The sequence below is a fragment of the Gouania willdenowi genome, chromosome 16 (assembly GCF_900634775.1).
Source record: "Gouania willdenowi chromosome 16, fGouWil2.1, whole genome shotgun sequence".
NCBI classification, from domain to species: Eukaryota; Metazoa; Chordata; class Actinopteri; order Blenniiformes; family Gobiesocidae; genus Gouania; species Gouania willdenowi.
In genome coordinates, this window is record NC_041059.1 from 7,662,390 (window position 1) to 7,676,015 (window position 13,626).

Consider the following 13,626-nt stretch of genomic DNA (forward strand, 5'->3'; position numbering starts at 1 on the left):
AATAGCAAGAAACACACCCTTTACAAGCACTGTACATGTATTATTTTAATTAAATATAAATATTAAGTCCAGAAGTGTGAAGTTTTACACAACATTGGAGATGTTAGTGATAGTTTAAGATAGCCTGCTCTTTATTTTCTGCTTACAAGCAATATCTGCCCATATCAATGCTATTTTATTGATTATTCTTTGATTTATTTTACCTCCCTCATTGCATATGTAGTAATTCTTGTTCTATTCTGTATAATTCTGATGTGTTGTGTGCACATTGTGTTTTTTTGATAAAACAAAACAGGAAAGTACAAATTTTCTTGCACTGAAACTTTTATATTTTATTTTAACTTTTGATTTGCACTGTTTTGCATTGCTTTTAGATTTCGCACCATTGTTGTTGTTGTTTTGATTGATTTGATTTGATTTCGAACATGACCACAACAGCAGTGTATCTACCACAATGACAAAAAAAAAAAATGATGATAATAATTTAAAAAAGGACATTTGGACTATACCTGAACATGTTATATTGTATTATAGTGTATTATTTTAACTTTTAAAGTAGGTTATTTCATTTTTCAAAGGTTTGCTGTGTTGCAGAATTGCATTGTTTTGTCTTGACCTAAAGGTCTTGATCTAAAGTTCACTGTTGCCTAGGGCACCAAAAGACCTAAAGCCGGCCCTGCTGGGATGTTTATTGTTAGCTTGGCAGTTTGGGTTAGCGATGACGCAGCCATGCAGGGAGCACTCTGGGCAACAAATGACCAAGTACAGAACACAGAAGCTAGCAGGCGAGGAGATGCATCTGTCGCTGTGGCTTGTGCTTTAAATGCGGGATTTTATTTGGGGGGGAACCTTACCGTTGTCTCCTCTAGAATGGAGTTAAACTTTGAGCCCAACAGCTCTGTCTTAAGCTGTGCAGGAGTTAGGGGAGAGAAAAAACACACAGAAAAACGCAGAGAAGCGATGAAAGCAAGAGAAAAACAGTGTCATGGTTGGAGCTACTGGTCTGCTACTGGGCCATATGACTCTCAGTGGTTAAAATGGGATTTGAATCATTCACGTCATATCCTTACCACAAACTCTTAACCCTAAAAAAAGGATGAGAATGGTTACCCAACCCATCCTCCATTACAATCATAGTCATTAACGTGTCTCACCACTTTCTTCCTCAGATTTTGTTTGTCCTTCTTGACTGCGCTGTAGTACAACGCTGGGTTGTCCAGGACCACGTCCTGCCTAGAGCTGCCATTCTCTCTGGGGGACGGAGTCACATGATCAGACTCGGTCTTGATTGCCACAAACGCAGAGCGACACGCCAAGCCTGGCATCCATTTTAAAACAACAAGCTCCGTCAGGTTATAATGGAGACCAACTGTGGCTGTGAGGGATGTGGTTATTTTCATGGGTTTAGTTGCTGCTTTAGGGCGATCTGCTGGGGAATGATTTAGATTTTATGAGAAGTCCACGTATGCCTCAAGGCACCTTTGTGAAGAGGGCTACTTAGATTGTATTTAGCATAGCAGGTGAAGGATACAGAAGCAGAGTCAGAACAGGGAAATGAACCCGCAAAGTTTAAGGTTAGTTTAAGGTAACCCCCTTCACAAGGCACCAATGTGGATCTTTAAGTACAGTTTCAGTACATTTCTCACAGTTGGCGTTAAAGATTGCCATTCTATTGCCACATTCACTCCAATACAATAATATCCATCAGTGTGTTTTAGAATGGATGGCTAGGCTTACATGTTTCCTTGGAAATCAGAAACACTTAGCAGGGAAATGACAACTTTGGCCTCGTCATTAGTTTGCCCTTCATACTCACTTCTTGTTGTTCTGACCGACATATCTCACAGCTGCAATGATGAACGCTATGACTGCCACTCCTCCAATGGTGCCAACTATAACCGCCATCAAATACTTTTCTGTAAACACAGAACAATGAGATACGTGACTGGTCTGCACAACAATTTTACCTCGATTGGTACAAAAGTACAATCTATTTCATAATGGAATGTCCCGATGTGGAAAGATATTTCTTTTGATGTGAACATCACAAATATATTCTTTCACAACCTGAAAAAATAGAGTATAAGGATATTGAAATCTGTAATCATGAAAGGACAAAGAAGAAATTGCAATTGCACATCTTTTACAGGGTAAATGTACTCATTGTAATGGTAAGGAAGTGAACATTTTGTACTCAAACGTTCAAATTGGAATCTATAGACCACTGTCTTTGCTATCTGCTGGGTTGTTCCCAGGTTGTAATCAACAGAAATTGACGGCCATGACACTAGGCAGGAAATAGCACCATATTACAGAAAAACTGGCATTTGTTCAATCTGCACCAAAGCATTGCACGTTAGCAACTCAGTTACACTTTTAACTTAACATTGAACAAGTTTGTAAAATGGCCAGTATTTAAAGGGGCAATATTATCAAAATATTTACTATAGTGATATACATTCCTTTAGTCTCATTCTCTTGTTATTCCACATTTTGTAGAAAGTCAGCTCTTAACGGGCGAGTTGGATTTGTCTCACTTTATGACTCATAAGGTGGAAACTCCTGACAAACCTGGCTCCTCCTACCCTACATAAGAACGTGAGCTCCTCCCTCTCAAACTACCTAAGAGGTAAAACACACATGGTGAGGGCAAGTTGCTATCACAGTTAATTTTTTTACGTTCCGTAAAATCAGTTTCACTTTTAGTAGCCGTTATATCGCCTCGTATCGCCTTTATGGGATGATCGGATGTGTTTGTGACCCAATGCGATGCAACGGTTGGACAAAACACTGGACTATCTTCTTAAATGTACTATTCCTGTGGTTAGAAGAGGCGTGGAGGAGAAGGAAGACTGGTAATGATTTACTGCTGCTGCTGCTGTGATACACGTGTTTACACCTACTAATGCATGTGCATGAAGGCCCCAAAACAGCCTGTTTTTAGCAGCGGTATGAAAGTTACTTTTCAGAGGGCAAAAACTCTGGAAAAGAGCTGAATTTGTGAAAATTAACCTCAAATACTATGTAGCTGGGGTTCTTAGGACAATTGGAGATGGGTGAAAAATAGCATATTACTGGACCTTTAAGATAAGTTGTACAACAAAGATCTTTTGAGCAGACAACCGTAGAGAAATTGTATGGTTATGTTTTTGACAAAAGACTGAAAATTCCATTGTAACACATCGAGGTATACGTGTTTAGCTATACATGGAGCAGAACTAACCCTAACCCCAAAGCTAGTCCTACAATTTATAATCGTTTGTGTTCCTTTGTGTCCAAACCATCTCAATCTGGCCTAGATGACCTTATTTCCAACCCACTTCCCTGTAACACTCTGATACATCGGAAAACATATAATAGTTTGGAACTGAAGGAGGTCGTTATTAGTAGTGTATAGTTTTGCACCCACTCTCCTGTTGAAGCTCCAGCAGAATACTCTCTCTTCCATACATGTTGGAGATGCTGCAGTGGACGTTGACGGCAGGGCCACCATTGTCGAGCCGGTCCCCTTTGGGCCGCAGCTTGATCATTCCAGTGGACGTGTGTCCGTCTGTGTGCGTGTAGAAGTTGTAGCGGCCGTCGGTTTCGTTGATGGTGATGTTTAAGGCAGGAAGGAAGAACTCAATGGTGGGTTCAGGGTTTCCTGTGGCGATGCAGACACACTGGACGCCCTCCCTCACTACTGTGCACTTGGACTCTTCCAGAAGGACCGGAGCATCTACGGAGAGAGGCAACACTGTGACACTCTTGGTTCTTGTTCATTGACTTGATTCTGACTTGTTTGCTGAAAGGCTTTTTTTTTCATGGACAGACTTAAAACATGTATTGTCAATAATGTATTGACACTTGTTTTTGAGCTGTTTTTTCTGAACAATTTGAGCACATTGTTACTTATTTTTACATTTTTTTTCTGTAACTACACCAAACTTGCCATATTTTAACCTATTTTCATCACTTTTTCCTGCCATATTTTTGCTCCTTTAAATGCATTTTGCTACATTACTCATTCCTGCCACTTCGCCATCAAAATTCAATGTCTTTTCTGCACATTTTTTCCACTTTCAAAACATTTTTGGCACCCTTTCCACCACTTTTCCCACCTAAAGTTGCATATGTTGACCTATTTTGTCACTTTTAACCTCTTTTCACCATATATCATGTTTATTTTTGCCAATTTAACCACATTCACTATTTGCCATGCCCATTATTTGCCAGTTTAAACAAATTCCCGTTCCTACTGATTGTTCAAATATTGACACTTTGAACCCTTTTTCTGTCTGTTTTTGGCCACTCTAATTTGCAACTTTAAATCATTTTCTGTGGTTTTTAAAATCCCATTTCACCACCTTTTCCACCATTTTTGGTCACTTTTAACCCATTTTATTTCTGATTAAAACAAAAATTTACTTCTTTAAGATGACTACACACTATGGTGCAAATAATTCTGAACTAAAAGAAGGATTTTGAAGTGCTCACACTCAACAGTGATGTTCAGAGAGCTGCTGGCCCGTCCGTGCTCATTCTCAGCCAGACAGCGGTACAGGCCGTCTCCTTGGGGAGTAATTTCCATAATCTCCAGCACTGAGAGCTCATCGGCAGTGATGGTTCCCACCAGCTCTCCATCCTTCAGCCAGGTGAGGGTGGCCGCCGGGCTGGCCTGGGTGATGCAGTGTAGGGCCAGTGAGGTTCCCTCCAATACCGTCATTGAGTCGTTTACCAGCGGCTCACGTGGTGGGTCTGCAACCAGGGGTCAGAAAAGTTCATGAAATCAGTGTTTGGAAGAATCCAAGGTAAATGTTGTTTTTCTTATTCAAACTGGTACGGTACATGTGTAGTTGACTGTTTTTTTGTTTGATTGCCCACTATCTTTCTCTTTCTTACTACTACTACTACTACTACTACTATTAATATGAATATTATTAGTAATAATATTTAGTAATAACATTATCAATTACTGTATATAAATCTATCTCTATATATAATAAAATATAAAGCAAAGTCACAATAGCTACAGCAAAAATTATGTTTTTTTCTTGCTTTTTCTAAATAATTCACTTAATCATTCAATTTTAAAGAAAAATACAAACTGAGCATTGTTTGACAGAGCAACGTTGTCTTTTATTCATAATTTATTTTATTGCTGAATGTCACTGCATTTGTACATCTGGTTTTAATGTGTTGTATTTGTCTATAACAGTCTAATGCATAACAGATTTAAGTTATAAATATGGGCAAACGTAAATGCTCGTTTTCAAATTTGTTATGGAAGAAAGCAAAAAAAAAAAACAACATTTCAAGTGTTTTCAAGCTAAATATTGAATTGATAGATCTCTCCTAATTTCCTAAATGCCACTATAATAATGAAGGAAAACATCATGTCACACTTACACTTAACTGCCAGGTACAGGGACGTGTTCATGATGCCGTATCCATTGTCCCCCACACAGGTGTAAACCCCTTCATTTGCTGGTGTTACATCCTCCAGGGAAAGTGTAACATTGGCCGCCGTTTCCCACAGCAGCTCCTCGTCCCCGAACATCCAGGAGATCCTGGAGGGAGGGTTGCTGTCCACCTCACAGTGCAGCGTCACAGAGCTGCCCTCCATCACCTCAGAGGACACGTTCACCCACACTGAGCGAGGAGCATCTGTGAACGCAAACACACATCAAATCAGATCCAGAGATGGACAACATTACACTGATGCTCTGCATTTTAAAGCCTGAATCCTCATGAAGATATGACCTGATGATGTCATCTGCTTTTGAAAATAACCTGAAAGCCTACATGAGCACTAAATCTGACAAACCTTTTAATCATAAGTGGAATGTTCCAATCCATTTACAACTTTAACCAATGTATTAAAATTTTCATGCTTTCTGCTTTTCTTCTGTTAAAATTCAAGCTTATAGTCCACAAAAGGTTCAAAGAATTAGAGCAAAAACAACAAGACTAGAGATGTTCGATATTAGGGTTTTTGCAGATAATCAAAATTGTCTGACACTAAATTCCGCTTAACACAGAGGGTAGATTCACACCGACCTATCCTAGAGTGGTTAAAACACTCTAGGATTAGTTTGCTCGAATGGTCCGCCTCATTTGGGCGGTGTGAACACGCACACAAAGCCTAGAGCTGATCAAACAGGAGAATTCTAGAGCCAATGTCTCAGAGCATTTCCAATCAAAGCCTAGAGCATTTAGGAATGCCATGAACACAACTGCTCTAGGAACGGATCAAACACAGGAAACATCGACGATGACGGTATTGTGGGTAGTCAGTAGAGCCAGTAACGGCGCAAAACAGGGCTTTAAAACTGCCAAAAGCATGACAACTTGTTGCTGCTCCATTGCTGAATGTTGTGAAAGAACAAATGGAGAAGGCAGAAGTTCCTGTGCACTCTTAAATGCTTGCTTTGACCCATAAATGAGAGCCTCTTCTTTGGGTTTCTGTTTTTCTGCCTAGAGAAGTCTCTACTCTCGTGACAGTCTCAAGTGGTTAGCTCATGCAACTGCAGCAGAGGCTGTTTGGAGCAGATCAGAAGTTGTGCTTGGAACGCAAAGCGAGCCAAACTAGGGTGATAAAATTCACCTGCCCTCCCCCCATTGGGACCGGGTCAACGTTTGTCATGGAAAACGTGTCATATTCATATCTAATATGTTGTCTTAAACAACCACACATATTGGGTTTAAATATTGGTGGTAAAAACGTTAGAGATGTTGAATGTAGGAGTATATAAAGGTGTTTACAAACTCCAGTACAGTAGCTGCCGATATGCATCTATTTATGTTGGTTGCAACACACCAATAACCAAGAAAGAAGAAGAACATACCAATATCAACCAATGGGCCAGTGACGTTGCACATCTCTAACCAAGACGCATGGTCATCGGCCCATTCTTTTCCTCAAAAGATACAAACTCAAGGTGCGTTCACACCGAGCGCGAGTACAGTCATTTAATTCACCCTTGATGAGTTGCTTAAACATTGTCTCGGTTTTTGGTCGCTCCATCACTTCATCGCTCCAATGATGTGATGACCAAGGAATAGTGTGTGTCTGCGGAGCTGGCAGCAGCGCTGACAAGGCTGCTTCATTGAGAGGGCTGATTACTTGTTCTCCGGCTATATGTTTCGAGCACTCATCATAGACAGCGCCACTTTTACAGTTTAAATCATCAACTTTCGGACTTACTAGGATGAAGTCACTCAGAATGTAGGCTTATTCAAGGAGTTAACTGCTTTAATTTTGCCCCGGTAAATTGAGGAAGTGTACAGCCTTCCCGTTGCAGGCGTCTCACTATAGCAGGAGGGAGGGGCGGCGGCCTCGGCTCTACAGACAGTGACGGCTGGGGGAGTTATCGCTTGAAGTTGCAGTAATCGTGCAAGTCGTGTCACTTGAAGGGAGGTCGCTTGACGTTGCGTCATTTACATTGATCTCTTCAGTCGTGTTCTGTGTGAATGCTCCATAACACATTTTTATCTGGTCTTTAAAATTAACATTACATTCAAATCCAAATACAGGTAATTATTCCACAGTGTTAGATTTGTGCCTTTGTTATCTTGATTGGAATTCTTCTCAATGCTCACATTTGATATCTAGAGAGATGAGCCTCTCGTAGACCAGCGTGGTGTTGGGGTAGTAGACCCTACAGCCGAGCAGCTGCCCGTTGTGCATGGGTCGTGGTGTGAAGGTGAGGGTGTTGGAAAGAACCGCAGTGTTGCTCTCTTCTAGATAGTCCGTGCTGAACTCGGGGTCGGGCAGGTAGTCCGTGTACATCCACTGGATCTCCGGGGTCATGTCGGGGCAGTTGTCCGGAGCGTAGCACGTTAGTTCCAGGCTTTCGTCACTGACAATCTCCTCTGGGACGTCAATGTTTGGTTGATCTGTGAATGAAAAGCGGATAAAGATCATTTACTCTATCACAGGGGTCTCAAACTCATTTTAGTTCAGGGGCCAAATATGGAGCAGTTTGAGCTTAAGTAGGCCACAGATTTCAGGTGGGAAAAAGAGCAAATTCAACATCTTCCTCCTCATGTGGAACCAAGACTGACCCTTGTATTTTCAGTTCATGTTCTAATCAAGATCATTTTGTGTGTTTTGTTGTTTTTTGCCTGTTCTTTTTATCATTCAGTATATTTTTCTCTTATTATGTGTGTTTTTGTTGTTGTTTTTGTATGTTGTAGGTATTATTTAAATTATTCTCTGTGTGTGTGTGTTTTTTGGTTGTTTCTTATGTCGTTTTGTAGTGATCTTGTGTATTTTTTTCTTGTTTAGTGTGTCTTTGTTGTTGTTTTGTGTGTTGCTGGTAATAGTAAGTATTTTTCTCTCAGTTCGTCTGTTTTCTGTGTCATTTTGTATATTCTGTTGTTGTTTGCCTGTTCTTTTCATTGTTCAGTATATTTTTCTCTTTTTTTGCGTGTTTCTGTTGTTGTTTTGTGAGTTGCTGGTAATATCTAGCATGGTTATCATTTTGAACTAAAAATAAACATTATAAAACTCCATATTTTTAATGCTTTCATTTGTTAATTTTCCTCTCTCAAGTACCCCGTGTAGTCCCATCGCATACACCTAGGGTTACACGGACCCCCATTTGAGAAACACTGTTCTAAAGGGCCGGATTTGGCCATGGGCCTTGAGTTTGACACACGTGCTCTAACATTAGCTAAAAATCAAGCATTCTGTCTGTGCGAACAGTCACTTACCAAGAACTTTGAGCTCGGCAAAGTCCGGGAACGTATACATGTTGGCTCCCCCGAGGTCTGCGCGAAAGTAGTATCTCCCTGAGTGCTCTGCACCCACGTTGCTGATTTGCAGAGTACAGTTCCTCTGATACAGGTCCCCCAGCAGCTTAGTGCGGCCCTTGTAGCTCTCGTGCACCACGTCCGTTCGGGATTTGAAGACTACGGGAGGGAAGAGTTGAGGATAGGGCTGGCCATAGTACCAGATACCATGAATCCCACGGTATGGCTTGACGGCAGACGGATACATGAACGTGCATGGGATAACCACACAGGAGTTAGTCATGCCTGAGATATCCCGAGGTACCCAAACATTCCATTGACATCGGGCATCTGGGAAAGGAGAGAGAGACTTTTAAAGGAGTTTCATTGTTAGGCAAAATGGTTTTCTAGTCTATACTTGGTAACACTTTACATGAAGTTTTATACATAAAGGCTGACATTACACTGTCATTATTATTATTTATCACCCTCACCCTAACCCTTTGTTACCCTAACCCTTTGTGACCCTAACCTTAACCCTTTGTTACCCTAATCCTTTGTTACCCTTATCCTTTTGTTACCCTAACCTTAACCCTTTGTTACCCTAATCCTTCGTTACCCTTATCATTTTGTTACCCTAACCTTAACCCTTCGTTACCCTTAACCCTTTGTTACCCAAACCCTTTGTTACCCTAACCCTAATCCTTCGTTACCCTTATCCTTTTGTTACCCTAACCTTAACCCTTCGTTACCCTTAACCCTTTGTTACCCTAACCCTTTGTTACCCTAACCCTTTGTTACCCTAACCCTTTGTTACCCTAACCCTTTGTTACCCTAACCCAAATCCTTTGTTACCCTTATCCCTTTGTTACCCTAACCTTAACCCTTCGTTACCTTAACCTAACACCACTAGATCCATCAACCTAACCCAAAAAATGCCAACATAGCTCCAAAGGTGTCATAATTTAGCGAACAACACTTAATGACAGCCTTGATGACACCTTATTCAAGCTAATGGCAGATGACTTCATTTTTCCATATTTGTCACACTAAATTATTTTTCTAATCACATTTTCATCTAAATGTTTCAGTCTTTAAGTGGCGTTATTTATGTATCAGTTCTGGATATTTTTGTGGGTGAACATCAAAAGCAACTGTATCTGAAGATAAGGATAAAAGTCAGTGTTGCACTTAATAATAATAATAAAAAAATGATTTTTTTTTTTTTTAAAGTAAAAAGTACTTTTTAGCAGCAAATAAATCACCCATTCAGACCCCAATAGTAGAAAAATATACAAGAAATGATAAGAATATAAGAGCTTTTCATCTCAGCAGTCTGTGTCTACCACTAAATATAAATGTGGAACAGTGACTTTAGTACCGTGGATGATTAACAGCAGAGGTAAAAGCAGCTCCAAACACCACATGGTTTCTGTTCAGCGCTCAACCATAGACCTCTGGACGAGAGACAAGAACCTGTCAGTTACATCTCAAAGCAAAGAGTGACAAACAGCACAGACTGACAAATACAGATGGACACACCAAAAAAAAAAAAATTACTATATAAATATATTTCAGTACTCTGTGTGATGTGATTTTCTAAAAAGCCTGTCATCAAAAAGAAAGAAAAAAACAAGTTCAAGCCGTTTTTACAGTTGTTTTTATACTAAAGTGTGTTATTATTATTATTATTATTATTATTATTATTATTATTATTATTATTATTATTATTATTATTATTATTATTATGTTTTTTACCAAATCCATTTATTTAGGGCAGCTAAAGTATTCATTTGAAAACATTTGTTAAGGACTGTATGTTTATTATCATTATACAATTATTGTTTTTTGGGTTTTTTACATGTATAGTGCTATATCCAACAAAATAACTATGGGAACTAATTTCAACCCTTTGGTTTATTTTACAGTTTCATTTATTTTAAAAAGTAGAAAAAAATTAAAATCTAAAATAAATAAAAAACAATTTGAGCCTCTGATATAACACATTGAATTGACTTTAAATAATTCATTAATTTGGAGCATATGGTTGCTAAGAGTCATCTATTCAGACTTGCTTTTCACTGCTAAAACTATATATTTATATATATATATATATATATATATATATATATATATATAATAATTATTATTATTATTATTATATTCTGAATTAGAGTTGTATTACTACTCATTAGCGGTATTTTTCTTTACCTTGGAGCTGTTGGGAAACAAAGGATCCACAGGATAGTTTATCAGCAGCTCCAATAGATGGTGTTCACTCACACCCAGACCATTTGTTCACCTTGTTCTCTGTAAAACAGGCACATACAGTAAACCATAGGTATCATATAATAAAGCCTTTATTATATGACATCTATGCAGTAAACACTCTCATGACGTCAGCTTTGTGTTGCAGTGACATCACACATCACACAGCGCTGTGATAGGCCACTCAGTGTGCTGTGGTACACACTGTAGTCTGCGTGCATCTTAATTTAAACAAAAATCTTTCATTTCATTTTGTCTTAGTCACTCACGAAAGACTGGATTTAGTTAAAGTCACATTTTAAACTTTTGGTTTTGTTCTGTTTTAGTTCAAATTTAGAATGTGAAAATATTTTAGTCTCATTTTAGTCTTTTTGAGTAATTTGAAAGTTTTGTTATATTGTAATAGATTTTGCAAAATGATGTTTGTCATGGTAGTTAAAAATCTATTGTAAGCTACCTTATGTGTTTAGTAGTGCTGGGGCTATACTCTGAGTTTACAATGACACAATATGATAGACGATACAGGGCTCACGATATTTTTCAGAAAGTAAAAACAAAACAAAAAAAGTCAGTCCAAAAAATAAGCATGACTTTAACTATGGACAAACTTAACAATTTCTTTTTTTTTTTTTAATGTATATTTGAACATTACAAGTTGCAAGAAAAAAACTCAAATTCTGAGATTTTCAATTTGAGTTCATTTTCTTTTAACTTATTTTATTTGGTTAAAAAGAAAAACAATCCAGGCATGGAGGATGGTTGAAATCCAAATTTCAACCATCTTTTTTGTCAGTTTTAATTTTGTTTTCAGTATTTCTTAAATTAACAATTCTCGTCACAAATTACTCTTGGAATAATGGGTTGTTAACATAACATTTTTGGTTAATTTATCGTCGACAAAACTAACACTGGTGCAGAAATACATTTTCTTTTTTGAATTTTTCACTTTTTTCCGTAATTTCCTGACCCTAGAAAAAAAAATAATAATAATACAGCATCTCAATTCCCCATAAAGTCAGACTACTGGTATTACACTGTTTTTGGAAATAATTCTATTGACAATCATCCACAGAGTTTTATCATTGTGCAATAAAAATATGCTTTGGGATAAAGTAATCCATATATACCGGAATAGGTTTTTAATTTAAAGTTGAGCAGCCGGTAGTTCAGGATATGCTCAGTTTTGTCAGTTTTGAATTGGACTATTACATCTAAATTCATGTATTTATATAAGAGTTAGCAGTTGTTGAACCAGTCTGTAATGGTAATCTGATTTTCATGAGACGGTGTTCCATAAATTACTATTTGTTAATTATCACTTCTATCAGAGAGTTTTTTGGGAGTTTTTTCCTTGATGAAATGGTACCAACAGATTTGTCCACGTCTGAAACAAATCATAACATGCTACTTTATTTTTTCATTAATGACGCAGTTGTTCAAATGGGTTTTAAAATACTGGCTGTGACTGGGACATAAAATGGGTGAATATGAATACAGACGTTAGAGCAGTGAATGTGAATATCAGCTTCATTCTGCAGCAGCCAGTGAGTGCAGATGGTAAATCATCAGAGTGGATTGTGCTTCTGAGTTTTTGTGATTAACGCGTGTCAACATCCCCCGAGAATCCATGACCAATATTAGCCGTGCTGGTGGAAAGCAGTGGAGTTTTTTTGGTGCATGTGTTTGATTTTGCAAACCAGGATCAGGCAATCATGGATATAAAGTTTGGATGAACTACGGCCGGGCCCGAGGAACGTCTCCGCGCCAAATAGGCTCTGAATCGAATTGTGCGAGGCATAATCGTAATCTATGTTGAATTACCTTTGAAACAATAAATCACACGACTATGTTTCCATAAATTTGGAAATTACCGGAAATGGGGTCGAGTATTCATACCAAACTGCATTTCGATTTAACGAGAACTAACAGAGGAGTAGTCATTTGAAAAATGGGGCCCCCACAGGCCCCCTGGCGCCCCTGTGACATGTACAGGGTACAACCGTCGTAATATCTGACTCGCAAACAAATGAGAATTTTACTTTCTTTTTTTTTCCTTTTGGGGACCCTTTGGGCGCCTCTGGGCCCCAAATTAAAAATCAAGCTACGAGCATCGATGCGTACACATCCATAGATTAGAGCTACCAAATTTCAGCCCAATCTGTTCACGAATAACAGAGGAATAGCAATTTTAACTAGCGTACATAACAACAAGAAGAGCAAGAACAAAGTGAGTGGTGTTTTGAGTACGGTAGCCTGGCCTAAAAACGTAGAACGTGTGTGTGTGTGTGTGTGTGTGTGTGTGTGTGTGTGTGTGTGTGTGTGTGTGTGTGTGTGTGTGTGTGTGTGTGTGTGTGTGTGTGTGTGAAGCAACAGCATCAGTAATAGATGTAATAAATGTAGAGAATAGAGGAGTAGACACACCACACACCCCAGCAACAACAACAACAACAGCCTCATTGATGGGTCAGACAAACAGTTGGCAGAGAGTGCACGGCGTACGTGCACACACACTTTACACAGCCAGCAAACACTTGCCTCATTCCAGCCTCAGCACCAGGCTCCTGCTGCCTCGGACCACTCCGTCTCTTCTTGCCGGCTTTGCTTGTCTCGTCCTTCTCTGAATCCTGGACTCTGCTGTGGGAA

General features: G+C 38.9%; 1 protein-coding gene across 7 annotated transcripts in view; it reads right to left on the reverse strand.

The window, feature by feature from the left end:
* Window positions 1-11,027, reverse strand: part of mag (myelin associated glycoprotein) — a 33,819-nt gene extending 22,792 nt beyond the window's left edge. Inside the window, exons 1-11 of one of the 7 annotated variants that reach the window (XM_028470085.1) lie at window positions 10,927-11,027; window positions 10,097-10,172; window positions 8,698-9,066; window positions 7,582-7,878; window positions 5,389-5,646; window positions 4,477-4,737; window positions 3,410-3,718; window positions 1,817-1,916; window positions 1,155-1,251; window positions 1,071-1,085; window positions 876-908 (exon numbers count right to left, since the gene is read on the reverse strand). In XM_028470085.1, the coding sequence (XP_028325886.1) occupies window positions 1,080-1,085; window positions 1,155-1,251; window positions 1,817-1,916; window positions 3,410-3,718; window positions 4,477-4,737; window positions 5,389-5,646; window positions 7,582-7,878; window positions 8,698-9,066; window positions 10,097-10,142 (1,743 nt within the window). In that variant the 5' untranslated portion in view covers window positions 10,143-10,172; window positions 10,927-11,027 and the 3' untranslated portion in view covers window positions 876-908; window positions 1,071-1,079. Of the gene's footprint in view, window positions 1-391; window positions 1,086-1,154; window positions 1,252-1,479; window positions 1,917-3,409; window positions 3,719-4,476; window positions 4,738-5,388; window positions 5,647-7,581; window positions 7,879-8,697; window positions 9,067-10,096; window positions 10,173-10,926 lie in introns of those variants that run through there. The other 6 variants (XM_028470080.1, XM_028470084.1, XM_028470083.1 and 3 more) reach the window with 6 other exon arrangements.
* Window positions 11,028-13,626: the final 2,599 nt, after the last annotated feature.